Source organism: Falco punctatus, assembly GCF_963210335.1.
Source record: "Falco punctatus genome assembly, chromosome: 5".
NCBI lineage: Eukaryota > Metazoa > Chordata > Aves > Falconiformes > Falconidae > Falco > Falco punctatus.
Window position 1 is genome coordinate 79,633,954 of NC_137584.1, and position 15,172 is coordinate 79,649,125.

General features: G+C 38.6%; 1 protein-coding gene across 5 annotated transcripts in view; it reads left to right on the top strand.

Moving 5' to 3' along the window:
• Positions 1–15,172, top strand: part of FAM120B (family with sequence similarity 120 member B) — a 61,924-nt gene that overhangs the window by 41,089 nt on the left and 5,663 nt on the right. For all 5 annotated transcript variants that reach the window (XM_080389295.1, XM_080389292.1, XM_080389293.1 and 2 more), the window contains exons 7-9: positions 7,958–8,164; positions 12,069–12,177; positions 13,817–13,930. In XM_080389295.1, coding sequence (XP_080245421.1) covers positions 7,958–8,164; positions 12,069–12,177; positions 13,817–13,930 — 430 coding nt within the window. The remainder of the gene's footprint in view (positions 1–7,957; positions 8,165–12,068; positions 12,178–13,816; positions 13,931–15,172) is intronic.

A 15,172-nucleotide genomic window follows, 5' to 3' on the forward strand; every position in this document is an offset into this window, starting at 1 on the left:
GAAAAATGTCCACAAGACAGGCCACCAGACAGCAGCACACTGAGCAGTTGCATGCCTAAGCAGCTATCATTCGCCGCTGTAGTCTGCAGCTGTGAAAGGACACACTGCATTAGCAAAGGTAGCCAAGCACTCTCTGCCGAGTAGTTGTGCTGGTGGCAGAATCATTACTCCTAGAACTTTGTTCCGTGGACCAGTCCTATGATTAAACAAAGGGAAAGGGCTGGGGTAAGGTGTGGCTAAGGACTTGAGAGCAGGAGTATGGTCAAGATGCAGGTAGTGACAAATGGAGCCCCCCGTGTTAAAGACTTTGGGAAAGGGGCTGGTCAGTGGAGAGTAGAATACAGAAATGTGTAGTGAGTGTCAGAAAGTAAGGGAATGGAAGAAGTTTGGTCTTTGAAGGCTTGCAATGGAAAGTTACTGGAACTAAGAGAGGAAAGTGACCTTTTGATGGTTTTAAAATTACTCTCTGTGTTCCCTAATAACTTTTGAATACATTGGCTAATATCAGAGACAGAGTTTGACAGAGGTGTAGGAGTCTGAGAGAAATAAGTTACTGCTGATTGTTTTAAGTAGACAACTGGGGAGAAGGGTAAGGCACTCTAAATTGCCCAACAGGATGAAGCTTTAACATGACATCGCATTATTAGGGCATCTGTGTGAGAGGGAGACATTGCTACAGGCATGGGAAAAAAATTCAAATAATTACGGAATTATTTCAGATGCCAGTGACATAGCACGTACAGGAGCCTGTCAGGTCCTGCCTGGTGCAGACATACCAGGAGTCTACTAGCAGTTTGTCCTCCATCAGGGACAAACTTTATTAGTTGCAAGGCAGATGGAGCTACTAATGCTTCCTTTTCTCATAATTCCACAACATTTAACTAATGTATTACAAAAAAAAAAAAAAAAAAAAAAGGAAAGAAAATGTGATCATAAGAGTTTTCAGGGTCCCAAACAAAATATATTTTGCTACCAAATAAATCCAGTATTATCAATATGAGGGAAAGGTGAGGAGGTTCAAAAGTAAGTACATTACCAAAACCACAAGCACGTCTTTAAGACAGTAAAAATTAAAATCCTAATGAATCTATTCAGTTTTGTAGAAAGAATGTGGCCTCTGGCTGGGCTACAGTCAGATGGTTAGCCTGATGGCTATAACTCAAAATTTATGTGAATGTTCCATAAATGTCACTTGTATTATGAACTGTCATTAGCCCAGTAATCATTTAGATCAGATTCAAGCGGTTGTGGCTAAAGTAAGAAAATGTAGTGTTATTTGAATCTTTTTTGCAGGTGCTAGCGTGCTGTCCATTACATAACTGTGTACAAATAAACTGAAGGGACTAAACTTTTTAACTGATGACATTCATCATTAAAGAAGTGTCATTTGTGCTGAGTTTTGTTGTAGGTATGATTCAAGAGCTTCATGAAAAGCTGATATTTTTGAAAATTAAACAAGAAATTAGAAGCAATCTTTCTGGAACTGAAGGAGGTTTTTATCTGGTGGCAGATTGGTTAGCAGTAGTACTTTTGTGTTATTGTTTTGTAGGGTGTTTAAAGGTAAAAGCAATTTTGACTTCATTGCAGGTTTTGGCTTAATGGAAATAACATTGTTGTTCCACAGAGAGGTATCATTTTACATCAAACTCCTGATAAAACCCAGTAAATAAACTTTCCTCACATATAAATACTAAACAATTGGGTTGTTTACTGCCAAATATTTACTGTGAAGCCCTGGAAGTGTTTGAAAACTGGTTTTTCTAGTTTCTGTTGCAGCAGATGCCCTCACAGGATCTCTTTTCAGTCCCTTTTCCTTTGCACACACCTTGTTTAAGCAGGAAGAGCTTAATTTAAGCCCTAATCTTTTATCAGAATAAACCTTAGTCATGTTTTCAAAATACCTGGTGCTTCTCTCCCCCCTCCATTTGACAAGTCAGGGAAGCAGGTGATGTACTACACTTCCAGCAGCCTGTTCCTTAAAGCTGACTGATGCCAAGCAAACATGGTTTCACCAGCGCATCTCTGCAGGGTAACACTCCTTAAATTTACCACCATTGCACCAGTTTAAGTTATCTTTGCTCTAGAACAGAGCATATAGCACCAGTGCACAGGGATTTTAGCATCTTTTGACAGCTCACACTGGGAATTCCTGCTGAAGGCAGGAAGACCTGGAATTCAAGAAAGGACTCTTGTCTTTTGCTTGAAAGAATTTTAGTGATACTTTCCCTTGCAGAGAATTTAACTTTAGCGAGGTTGTGATCAGTTGGCACAGTTCATCTCTTTATATTTGGAACACAATGTGCCTTACCTCTCCCAGACAGAGCTAACCCTTACTGTTTTAGTGACAAGTTCCTGAGATAGGATCTACCTGCTGCCTTTATTGCTCAACCATAAATTGCCTATGGCTAAATATATGATCATTTAAGATACAGGTGGGTTTGGGGGAAGGTAATGAAAGTAGTGTACTGATAATATGCTGACTTGAGTTCAAAGTGGATCTAAAATGAACCCGTTAAACTAGGAAGGTGCTCAAGATTTTGATCACCATCACTTGAATTCCAGCAGTTTATTGCTTGGGGGAAATTTCATTTATTTTTTTTTTAATTATTGTTCTTCAGTTAATTGATTTGAACTTGAAGTTAGCAAATACTAACCTGTCCTTGAGTGTTATGTTTACCTTTTTATAACAGAAACAGGTACATTCTTTTGAGGGTGGGTAGGGTAGGAAAGAAGGGAGGGAAATGCCTTATGCAATTTTAAAGTTATTTCTATTTAAATTAATATTGCAAATTATTAGCCATAGTCATATCTTCTGTATTCAGCTCAACCACAGGAAATAGGCAATGGGTTAGGAAAAAAAATTAAATACGTAAGAAGAGCTTTAACCTAAGTAACAATTTTTAATACAATTTTTTTCATTGAAAAAGTGTGTCCCCAGAATGTTGTTGAAAATCCTACTAAAGGAACCAGTTCTTAAATGAAATGTAGTATTTAATGCAGTGATATACAGATGATGTCTAAAGTAATTCAAGTAAAGAACTGTAAAATTATTATCATATCTTTACCTTTCTCCTTAGTTTCTATAAATGGTGTGTGACAGCTTTGCCCCTGGGTATGGTTCTGGCCTTCGTTTGTGTCTGCTGACATCTGGCACGTTCAGATACTTGCCCTCACATTACAAGCACAGTAGAACCTGTTCATCCTTCCAACAGAATTTGAACCTTCTAATCTCCTTAGAGTGGTGAAGGAGTCGTGGGTTTTTTTTAGTATCTTCCTGAAAATAGGTTGTGCACCTTTCAAAGCGTATAGGGTAAAGTGTACACCTCTATCAAAAAATCCCTTGTGAAGCCACAAAGGAGACTCAGAGGACTAGTAGTATTTTCTTAAAATATAAAGGTATTTTTACGTCCTGATTATTTTAAAATTATTATTTAACTAGATGTAATGTGAACTGGAAATGTGCATTTTTTACACAAGATCCATGTGTTTTTCTTCTTGTGAGTAAAAACTGCTCTGCAAGGATATACAGTCTCTGGGTCTAGATTTGCAAACTGCTCCTGTGAGCAAACACTTCCCTTCTTGCAGAGCCTCTTTCTGTGGTCAGTGAGGTGCACACAAGCACAGAGATCAGCCTGAACGTGTGGTCCAAAGCCTAAAACCTTGTGTTTCTAGAGCAGAAGAAGGCGTAATATAAGTCTATGATGACAGCTTTTCTAGTAAAGACATTTCTCGAATTGTTGGAAAAAACCATGATACATTAGCGATGCAGGTGCTGTAGCAATTCTCTTGCTCTTTTCAGGCGGGCTAACCCAGTTCAGCTCAGGCATTCTGAGCACACCACCAGTAACCTCTGCTGCAGTGATAGTAGAGGACTGTGAACTTTGCATTCTCAGTCTTCTGGCAAATGGGAAAAGTCATCTTTTTCCCTAAATGCTGAGAGGGTGGGGAGCTGCCGTCGGTCGGAGCAGCAGGGGCACAGCGTGGGCAGCTGGTGCAGGAGGAGCGGTTCTCACGCACTGTGGCTCTCACACAAATGTCATCAGCTGGTGGTAGGAGTAGCAGCAGTGGGAGCACAGGGGTGTATCTCACATGATTCACTAGGGTCCTGAGTTTACAAAAATAGTAGAAAGAACCGGCACAGTTTCCAACAAGAAGTAATCTCTAGGGTGTAATGCCCTGGAAGGCAAGCCGCCTTTTCTTTTGGAATTTTCCACTTCTCCTTGTCGTGACGTCTTTGCATTGCAGACACCAAGCAGTTGTGAGCATTCCCATGGCAAAGCAAGTCTGTGGTTTGCCATGTGCATGGGCTCATTGTTACAGGCTCGCTGTGCTTTCATTTTCTTTGTTTTTCATTGCCAGACACGGGAAATAGAAACTACCCTTTAGTGAATGTGTTTCCTGCTTATTGAAATAAAGGTAACTGTTGATAGTTCTCACCTTGGTCTTGCCAATATTGATTTCCATTAAAATCCAAGCTTTACCTGATGTCCACCTCCCAATACTTTAGTGCTTTAGGAAAGTTCTGGATTGATATCCCTAGACAGTGAAGCCTTCTACCTGTAAAACCTGTTACCAGCAACATTTTTTACCTTTTTAACCAGCTTGTCTCAAGTGTAGTTGAAAAGAGCACAGCTAGGGTTGTGTTGGTGGCTCAGACTTCATGTTCACTTAGGCAGAAGTAACAATTAGGATCAATGACAGTACTATGCTGATCTCCAGCTTAAGACAGCACTCAGAAGTCCTCTTCTATATTTTACTATTTTGTGCATCACCATCAGAAGCAAAATATTTCAAATTCTCATTTAGCCACTTGTTCTGCAAATATTTATGCATTTGTTTTGCACTAGAATAACATCACCAAAGAAAGCTGGATTAGTCACATACTTCTGTTGTATCTATGCTTAGAGTTTTCAGAATACAATAAAAATACAAAAGTTTTGTGTTAAGATTTATGGCCCAGATGGCATCCAGCATCCACATATAGTATTAGTAATCTGTTCTAACAGCTGTTTTACATCCTTGGTACCGGTGGTATTAAAAAGGACAGTAAAAACAACTTTGTCAATAAATGACAAAAAGGTATGAATTAATAGACATCTAGTACACAGCCACTAAATTAGAAGATGGGAAATTGCTTGCTGCAGATGACAGCATTTACTCTTCTCAGCAGCTTAAATACTTGTTTTCCTTATTCTTCATGAAAGTTTGTTTTCAGTAATTAAATCTTTTGATGTTATCAGTACTTACTTGATAAATGAGTGACAGAAGATACTGATTTGTATGACAGGGAATTTCAGTCTGGTTTTGTACTGTTCTGTAATAGAGGCTATTTGTGGTATAAATTATATCGATATGAATTTGGCTAAGATTTATTCAGTTGGTGTGCTACTGTTGTTCATGGCCTCTACTGCTAATTTTCCTTTTTTATATATTGATATTATAATATTTTTCTATATTATATATAATACATTTATATTATTTATAATAAAATATAATAATAAGAATATATTTTAATATAAGGATAAAACACATCCATTTTCCTTATAACTTAAGAGCAAAACTTCACCACTTGTCAAAGTGCTCGAAAGTATTTTACTGAAGTTATTTAAAGTTCAATTTATTGTTGTGTTGAGAACAAGACCAGGATGAATAGGTTCTGAAGTAATTCCCTAGTTGGTTTAGTTTACAAAAAAAAAAAAAGGGAGTTCTGAAGATTCCCAACAGTTCTTTACTTCATGCTCATAAAGTCTTACTTTGTGATCACAAACCAAGCAGATTCCATTTTAAAGCCTGTAATGATGTGGACTCATTTCCTTAGTAGGTCTTAAGATTTGATCGATGATCAGAAACAATCTGGTTAGTGCAATGTAAGAATCTCACAGCTGCAACATGGTAACTGGTGGTGTGCATTCTTAGAGTCTACTTTAGTACAAGTCATACTGGCTCACTTAAACCACATTCCTCTTTCAAGTACCTTTCAACATGGTTAAATGGTTTGCAAAAACCTGCTTTACTTGCCAGAGCAGAAGAGTTGTGAGAGTGCATGTAGTTACTAGTCTCAGCTGGCAAAACGATAGCTTGCTTCTGGAGGCAGTAGCTTCCTGAAACTCAGTGGCCTGATCCCGGACTGAAAATACTTTTATTTTAAAGGAAGGGGAGAAGAAGGTCCCCCTTACTCAAGTATGAAGTGTCACAGTCAAAGAAAGATGGACCTTTCATTTTCTCAAAGACTGCTTAAATTAGCTTGTGTTGTCTGTCTGCATTTGTCTGGATGTCAGTGGTTGTCCTCGGTTGTCTGTGTTGGGTGAGTTTCAAGTACTGTGTCATGTTGGGTCAGTGCCCTGGTGGCCAGCATGGTGCCTTTCCAGGAATCACTAGAGGCAGAAAAGGTTCTTCCCAGAGGGCTCTGGACCACCCTGCCTGGTATCTTTTGCCTGTATCATCATCTCTGGGTCCTCTTTTGCTTTTGTGCTGTAGAAAAAACAGCCACTGGAGGTACACCTCATACCTTCAAGCTGGCTTAACAGAACCCTGCTGCCCCTTGTCTGTGGTTGGGGGGAACCCTATCACAGAAGCCAGTTTCACATAGTCAAATTATGCAACAGACATCAGCTTGTTGCATAATAATACAGAAAACCCAGGTCCTCGACTGTGTTCTAGCCATATTCTCCAAATTACTTCTTGTGTTTGTCTCTTCTGGAAGAAGCTTTGTAGCTCCATGTTGCTAGCAAAGGTTCCCTGAATTTGTTATATAGACCTTAGGGAGGAGAAAGTTCTGATCCATTAGTACAACATTTGATGTTGTCTGCTGTTATTTGTAATTTTTTCTAAATAGGGCACTGATGGTGTATATGCATACCTTTAAGCCTTTTGGGCATCTTTCAAGATGTAAGATGTTATTGTTAGTAATAATGAGCCAACCCTTTCCATTGCATTTCATACAAACAATTCACAGCTCTGCAGGAGCTAGGGCTAAGACAAATTTGAGCCACATTTTTGTCCTTTCTGTTCTGGACTATTTTGGATGCTATTCCATTCCTGGTATAATTTATACTGTAAGGAAAATTGTACTGTAAGGGTACAACAGCTGCCATGGATTACAGCGCTAATGGCCACACTGTTATGAACCCGTCCCTGTCCTGACAGCCTGCTCCAGTACAGACTGTGGAAAAGGCATTCCCCACTGAGGAGCTTTGGACTGTTTACACAATACTTAAAGTCACGATTTTTCCCCATGTTGGATTCAAGGCTTTCATAGCTTGCTATGCTCTGCCACAGCAGGATGTTAAATTCACCCATAAAGTTTATTTTGGCCATGAGTTTTAATTGTCTTGTTGAGTTTCTCATTTTGCGTTTTCTGGATGTTGTCATACCATTCCAGTATTTCTTCTGGAGACATCCAGGTTGAAGTGGAATAATTTCACTTTCAGACTACAGTCTGAGGAAATTTTAGTGTGTTTAAAATAAAAGCCTGGGTACAATAAACTTTGTTCTGTCAAATCTTATCATTTAAATAATCTCTAAGTACTGTAACGTTTCCCAGTTGATCAAACTGTGGAAGGTCAATGGATTGCTGTACACATAATTTTATACTCCCAGTTCATGTTTTGCATTCCACTAACAGAATTCTTTTTGGGGAACTGCTAATGCTTGAGAAACACTATGGAGAACAGCCATTTATTTTCTCTTTCTGTTTTCATTTTGAATGTAACTGTCTTAAAAACTTGAGTGAGATGCTGTATTTGTTAAAACAAACTTCACTTCTTTCACTTTATTGAATAAAAGTAGATACAGGATCCTTTGATGAATTCTACTGTGCAATAGAGGAGCATCATTGTCACAGCTTTGGGACTGTTCATCATTTGCTCTGCTGTATGCATGGTTAGATGTGATGGTAAGAGTGCTTGTATTTTCCTGATTTTTGAGGCTTTTTTTTTTTGTATGTGTGTGTTAACAGCTTGCACAAGTGGACCCCAGAGGTGTACATCTTGGCGCTGTCTTTGTTCGTGGCCTTACGACTTTGCTCATGGCCAATAGTGCCTGTGGCTTTCCATTCAGAATGGATGATTTGATGCCTTGGGAAGTGTTTGATGGAAAACTTTTCCAAGAAAAATACCAGCAGTCACACCAAGGTTGCCCTTTGGAAGAGCTTTTGGAAGGCAATGTGAGTAATCACATTCTCTTAGACAGCTCTGTATTCCTTGAAAAATGTACCTGTCCATATATGTTTGTTGGTTTAATATTCATGTTTACACTGGGCTCCTTTCTTTGTGTATTTCCTCTCTTCCTTATTCTGTTTTCACCCTCTCTGCCAAAAAAAACACTTTAAGAAGGTAGAAATACTGAGACCATGAAAGAAGCTATAATTTTACCTTTATTTTTGTTTTCATTAGTCAGAAAATAATATAAGGAAGTGTCAAAATGTCAATTTCAAAAAATGGAAATAGCTGTAATGGTTTTCTAGTATTAAGATATCAATGAGATCTTTTCCCTGTAAGATTTTAGGCAACGTATTAAGAATGTCTTTAAATAAGCATACTGGGTATAATTTTAAAAGTGTTTAAGAGCGATATTTTTAAACGTATTAAGGAACCTAAAGTTTGAGAGAAAGTTTTGGTGAATTCAAAGAGGAACTGGATGCAGAGGAAGATGTGTATTCAGGTTTTTTTTTTTTTAGAATCTCACCGAGTACCTTCCTGTACCTCTAGATACTTATTTAGTTCTCAGTCCCACTTTTCAGAAGCTGGGGATTTGTACAGTTTGCATGCTATGGTACCAAAAACCCATATGACTTAAAACATGCCTGCCCAGGCAAGGGCAGGGAGATATCAGCAGAGTCTTGCTGGGTATGGACCATATCTGGTGCAGTAGGGTGGTATGGCTGGGCTCAGAGATGGGATTCTGCTAGGCAGGGTACAAGGCTGTATTAATGCATTGGTGAAGCCTCGGACCAGACCTGGCTTGTGCCCCATGAGAAGAGAATATGTGGAGAGATGCTTGGGTAGATCTGTACTCATCTGTTAAGACCTTCGATCAATGTGGAACTGAAAATCCTGTATAATTTAATTACTTTTGAAAATTTTACCTTTGAAAATGTTTTTACCTGCGCTTACATATATCACTTTAGGTTAAAATAAATAAAAGTGATTACAGAGAAAAAAGTTACGAATTTTGAATTATTTTAATCTCAATGTAGTTAATACCAGTTGTTGTATAATTAGTTTTCTTTTCTGATTTTGTGTCCAATTGCATACCATACTGATCTGATGAGTGAAGTGGGTTTGGGTGGGTGGAATGTATGTGTTTTCAGCATGGAGGAGGAGGATAATCCTTTCCACATGGAACCAATCATATGATTAGGACTATAGCCTCTATCCAAATCCTGTTGTTCCTATTAATTGGTCCATTGATTTCAGTAGGTTTTGGACTGGGCCAGTGGTTCATCCAGTTTTCCATGTAGGACTTTTGCAGAACAATAGAGGATCAAAAGAATAAATGGGAAAATGTAAAACTCTACAGATCTATGTGAAATCGATACTTCTTTTCCATTTGGATAGAATTCATGTTAGCGTATAAGTTTTACGATAGGTACCTAAATCTGTACAAAATTTATATCAGCTGAGAGGTATTTTAGAATGTGTTAGGTAGTGTGTTTTATCTAACATTTGAAGGCCTTGATGTGGTCAGGTTAAAGTTATATTTTAGAAGGAAGATGAAGGAAGATACTTAGATTCCCTAGAACTGAGTTGGGAATTTTCTTGATCAACTGAAATATCTAGGTTAGGGTTTTTATAAGCCTGATACTGTAATTTAAACAACCTCCAGATAAACTGTTCTGTTGTGGGGAAGAATAGTCTGGCTCTGTGAATTTTTAAAGTAGTTTAAATATCTTTTTTAGGTACGACTTTATGGTACATATATGGCAGAGATAGCTCCCAGACTAATAAAATAGCTTTCCAGCTTATCAGTTTGAGGAAAGAATCTGTTTTGGGAGAATTGCCAAGAGATGCCAGTTTAGCTGGGGACACTGGCAAGGCAACAAGCATATGTGACTGATTTTTCCTATTATTCTACATTCAACTTTAATAAAACTGGTACTTAGTTCCTGGCAGAGCTTAATGTACCACTGGAAGCCAAGATCTTTCAGCACTTGTTAGTTAACAATCTACCCCTGAGCACCATAAATCTAATCTGATGATAGTGACAGCATTGTATTCAGAAAAAAAGTTATTCTACATGTGTGTTTTGTTATAGAAAAGATAAGTAATAGGAAAAAGTTACTTGTTTTGGTGTTCAGTGCTTGTCTCCTAACTCCTAAGGTCCTTTCTGTGTGATCTGGACAGTTACATTACTTCAGGGAATTCGGGAGATCTCGGAATCAGTGTTGGTTTGATTATGGTGGGCTTAAATACAATTAACAGCTTTATGGAAATCGTATTAGAAGTACAATCTTGGTTAAATATTTACATGTATACCAGAAATTTTGAATGTTTTGGGGTTTGCTTCCCACAGATTCTTGTACCAAAAGAAGAAAATGTATAAATTAAAAGCAGTTGCTATATTTGTGGGCAAGTTTTTGTGTAGCTCAGCTCTTTGTGGCCCAGCAGCTGTTAAAGATAAAAAATGGAAAGCTTCTGATAAGAATCAAAAATAGAGCCATCTTGCTTTTTTAAAAAAAATACGCTAAGCTCATATTATGCTAGTTCTCTGTTTTTCATAACAGTAATCGTATTAGTTTGTTTATCCACACAGAAAATTGGATATAATAGTCTCATAAAGCAGTGAGGCAATGATATTATCACTTTATTAGCCTTTTTATTGTGCTGCTCACTAATGAGTATGTTCGTGATCAATTTTTTTAAATTAAAACCAAATTACCTAATGGGGTCAGCATAAGTGATATGTTTTGTCTTTTTCTGATCATGCCTTTCATCCAGCCTTCATAAACACATTCTCAATCTGTTCTCCCAGGAACACAATGAAAGTTTTTCCCATTAGTGGGTGTTCTTCACCGACTGTGCTCGGTTTGTGCGGAAAAAAAATATATCTGTGGGTTTTGCTTAAGGCTCTATAAAGAGGTTTGTTAACTCAAAAAATGTGCTAGGAAAGTTCGCAGGAGGGTTCAGAGATTTAGACTCTACCTTTAATTTAAGGAACCTCTCTAGCTGCTGTAGTCTTGCCACCTACTGGATTTTTACCTCCTGTAATACTCTCCCCTCCTTCTTGCCTCCTCCTCTGCCTTGGTGGTTAGAAAAGGCAATTTTCATCATATAAAAATCAGTTCAATTTTATGAAAATCACAAATTATGTTATTGCTCTAAAATCTGTCTTTTCATAATTCTTTTCAATGTGTACTACTGCCCATATGCCTAGTACAAGTGAATAAAAAAGACAAGTATTCTAAAACCTGACATTTCTTCAAAGCTCGCTGAAATCGATGAAAGTTCAGGATATAGCACATCTCTTAATATTGCGTCTTTAAGTAGTTTCAGCTTGTCCTTTTGACAGTAGAACTTTTCATCACACCACAAGGTAAACATTTTCGTTTAATCCCCCCATTTCTCTTTAGACTTTGTTATATTTTTTTCAGTCAGGAGTCAGAGCTGATGTATCACTATTGTGTTAAGTTTTGTTTCTCATGTATGATGTTAAGGCACTTTGATTTTCACTGGTGTGTTTTCCATGAATCCATCAGTTCTTACCTGGAGGCTTTAACCACCTCTGCCTCGGGTATTGCTGATAGAAGTCTAGTCAAGTATATATACAGAAGGCAAGGTTATAGAATAGGGAAGCATGTGACTTACAGATCTGAACAGAGAAGAAAAACTTCACTGAGAAAGGGGAAAACATTCCTTCTGCACCCCTACCCATCCTTCCAAGGATCCACTTTTATTAGAAAATGTTTGAACTTTGTTTCCTGAAAAAATGTCAGTCAGATCTACGACCTTCATATATGCATGAGTGTGGCTAAGGCAAGTCTTTTAGTTGTTGTATATGTGATTGATTTGTGCTACACCTGAAGAGAGAAAAGCAGAACAGTCATTGATGTTTAACCCTATTGTCTGCAGGAGTCTTTGTATACACCCTTCCAGAATCTGAAGTCTTTCATTTGCAAGGCTTGCATGGCGAAGAAAAGAACAATACAGAGCAGACCAAGAGGGAGGGGATTTGTCACAGGTTGGCACTGTGTTAATTTTCTCAATAAAGTCAATATGTTGATGAGCTCAATTATCCTCCAACAGCAGCAGCATTTACATAGGCAGCCCATTGAGCTGAGTAAATTGTAAGCTCTTTCTCCAAACAACCAAAGGAGAGATCTAAGAAAATATTTCCTGGTTTTAGGAATTCCTGTGAGTTGGGGTTTTTCAGCCTGGGGAAGAGAAGATTATCACAGCCCTCCAATACTTAGAAGTGCCCTGCAAGAAGGCTGGAGAGAGACTTTTTACAAGGGCATCTAGTGACAGGACAAGTGGCTTTAAACTGAAAGAGGGTAGATTGAGATTGGTTATTAGGGAGAAATTCTTCACTGTGAGGGTGGTGAGGCACTGGAACAGGCTGCCCAGAGTAGCTGTGGATGCCCCATCCCTGGCAGTGTCCAAGGCCAGGCTGGACGGGGCTTTGAGCAACCTGGTGTAGTGGAAGGTGTCCCTGCCCGTGGCAGGGAGGTTGGAACTACATAATCTTTAAGGTCCCTTCCAACCCAAACCCTTCTGTTATTCTGTGATGATGATTACCCAAGTTTGGGTAGAATAATATTTCCATCTGGCTATGTAGTTACTGAGATATATGCAGTACCTGAAATATCGTTCACTGACAGAATCATCACTGCTGTTTACTCAGTGGCTAAAGTTATTTTGATAGGAAGAATCAGATGTCTCAGATTTTTTTCTTCCTTTTCCCTCAGGGGACCTATCTTAACATTGATAGTTGAAGGTCTGAGTGAGGCACTGAAGAGACAATACCTCTTACTGGACTGATTGATATAGTTCAAAATATAAGAAGCTTTTGAGCAACCTAGAGAACAGCTTTGTTACTGCCTAAGACCTTGCATTTTTTCCCCAAAAATTTACGGCTTGGTTTACTAAAGGTATTTGTTTTCCCCACCTAGTCTTCCTGACTTACAGGGAAAAAAAATATCTAAAAGGTTTTTAGCATCAGTCACAGATTAGCCTGAACACTGAGGCTTTTGAGGCTTCAAAATAATTCACACTGAATCTCAGTGTTTATGCTGGTATTATGTTTATTACCTGCTTATTACCAGATTACTTATAGTGTCTGTGAGGACAAAAATTACCCCTTCAAAATTCCTAGAGCAAATTGCAAGGCAAAATGATTTTCTGCTAGTTCAGTACTTTGCATTATGTGACAGTGATACTTCAGCTGTGGTACTGCACTGTACTGGTGCTGGACATTCAAAACTAAGGGTATCTGTTGGTGATTTATGATACCAGACCTTGTTAGCATCTGCTATTGCTTGGGAGCTGTACTTAACCATTTTAATTATGATTTGTGATTCCAGTTTGGACAGGGATTTCTGTTTTGTTTTAATGACTGCAGTCTCCAAATCTGTGTCATAAAATTTTGATCTGGTTTCTAAATACATTTGTTAACAGCTTGTAATCATGATGTGCATAGATGGAAATGAGGACAAGAACCATGCTTATTAGGCTGACTTCAGTTTGGAAAAACCGTAATTGTGCGCAAGTATTTTGGCATAAAACTAAGAAATGTTTCCCCCCAAAAAATATGCTGTCTCTCTTTTTCTTCATTTAATCTTACATACAGTCCGAGTTTCTTACTAAATTCTGTTTTTCAGAAACACAACAAAGAGAATTTAATCCCAGGTTCCAGCAAACACACAGAAGTTCTTTTGTTCCTCCATATCGTCACCAGATGAGGGGGTTCCTATGGAGAAATCCTCAACCACAAGGTAAAAAATGTGTGCGCGTGTGTGTATTTGGAATTGTCTCTATCAGCAATATAACAGCTCTCTGTGTATATGCAGTTTGTACTTGTATGTATGCCGTTACCCTGTGGCTACAGCAGCCAGTAACAAAAAATGTTTCAGTTATAGTTGCGTACTACCATTAGCAAAAACTTAACTCTGCAAGTTGAGGTAGAGTGTAGTGTTATAATCTGGAGTCATCTTTTACTCCCAGTGTTCTGGGGAAAAAAATGCTTTCATGTGGTATTTAAACTCTCCATGCTTGGTCTCAGCTAAACTATATTTTAAATTGTAATAGTTTTAAAACAAATTGGCACAGCTGCATAGAAATGTCTGTCTGAAGTCTTTAGCTGCAAATCTTAGTTCATACTTAAACAAAACACTTAAGCATATGAATAAAGCTAAACATATTCTTAAGTGGTTTTCTAGATCAGGTTCTCAGTTTCAGAGCATTGCTTAAGTGATTGTGTTGGGTCTGGCTGAGCCCTGTGGAAGCCCTCGTAGTGCTGTGCTTGTACTGGTAGCTAGAAAGGTGGTGATAACACATCAGTGCTCTGGCTGCTGCTGAGCAGCGATCGCTCAGGATGGAGGCTCTCTCCAACCTTCACCTGCCCCACCACCCAGTAGGCTGGGGGTGGGCAAGATCTTGGGAGAGGACAGAGCCAGGGCAGCTGACCCAAAGTGACCAAAGGGATATTCCAGACCATATGACATCTGCTCAGACAGAAAAGCTAAGAGAAAGGAGGAGGAAAGGGGGGGGGGGGGGGGGGGAGGGCATTAATTTTTTATGTTTGTCTTCCCAAACAACCGTTCTGTGTAACTCCCTGCTCCTTGGGAAGTGGCCGAACATCACCTGCTGATGGGAAGTAGAGAATAACGTCTTTTGTTTTCTTTTGCTTCTGCACGTGTGACTTTTGCAATTGCTTCATTAAAGTGCCTTTATCTTTTGACCCACAATGGTTTTCTTCCATCTTATTTTCTCCCCCCCACCTTGTTATGCTGAGGAGGGGAGTGATAGAGCGGCTTGGTGGGCACCTGGCATCCAGCCAAGGCCAACCCACCACAGTAATACAAATGCAAGTCCTGTCTTGTCTTGGCATTAATCTTAAGTCATTCACCAATCTCATTTCCTAAACAGAACAGACATTTTAATGAAGCATTTCAGTTTTACTTCCTCATTATTATGAGATAAAGCATATACACGTAGATAAAATGTAAAGCTAAAAT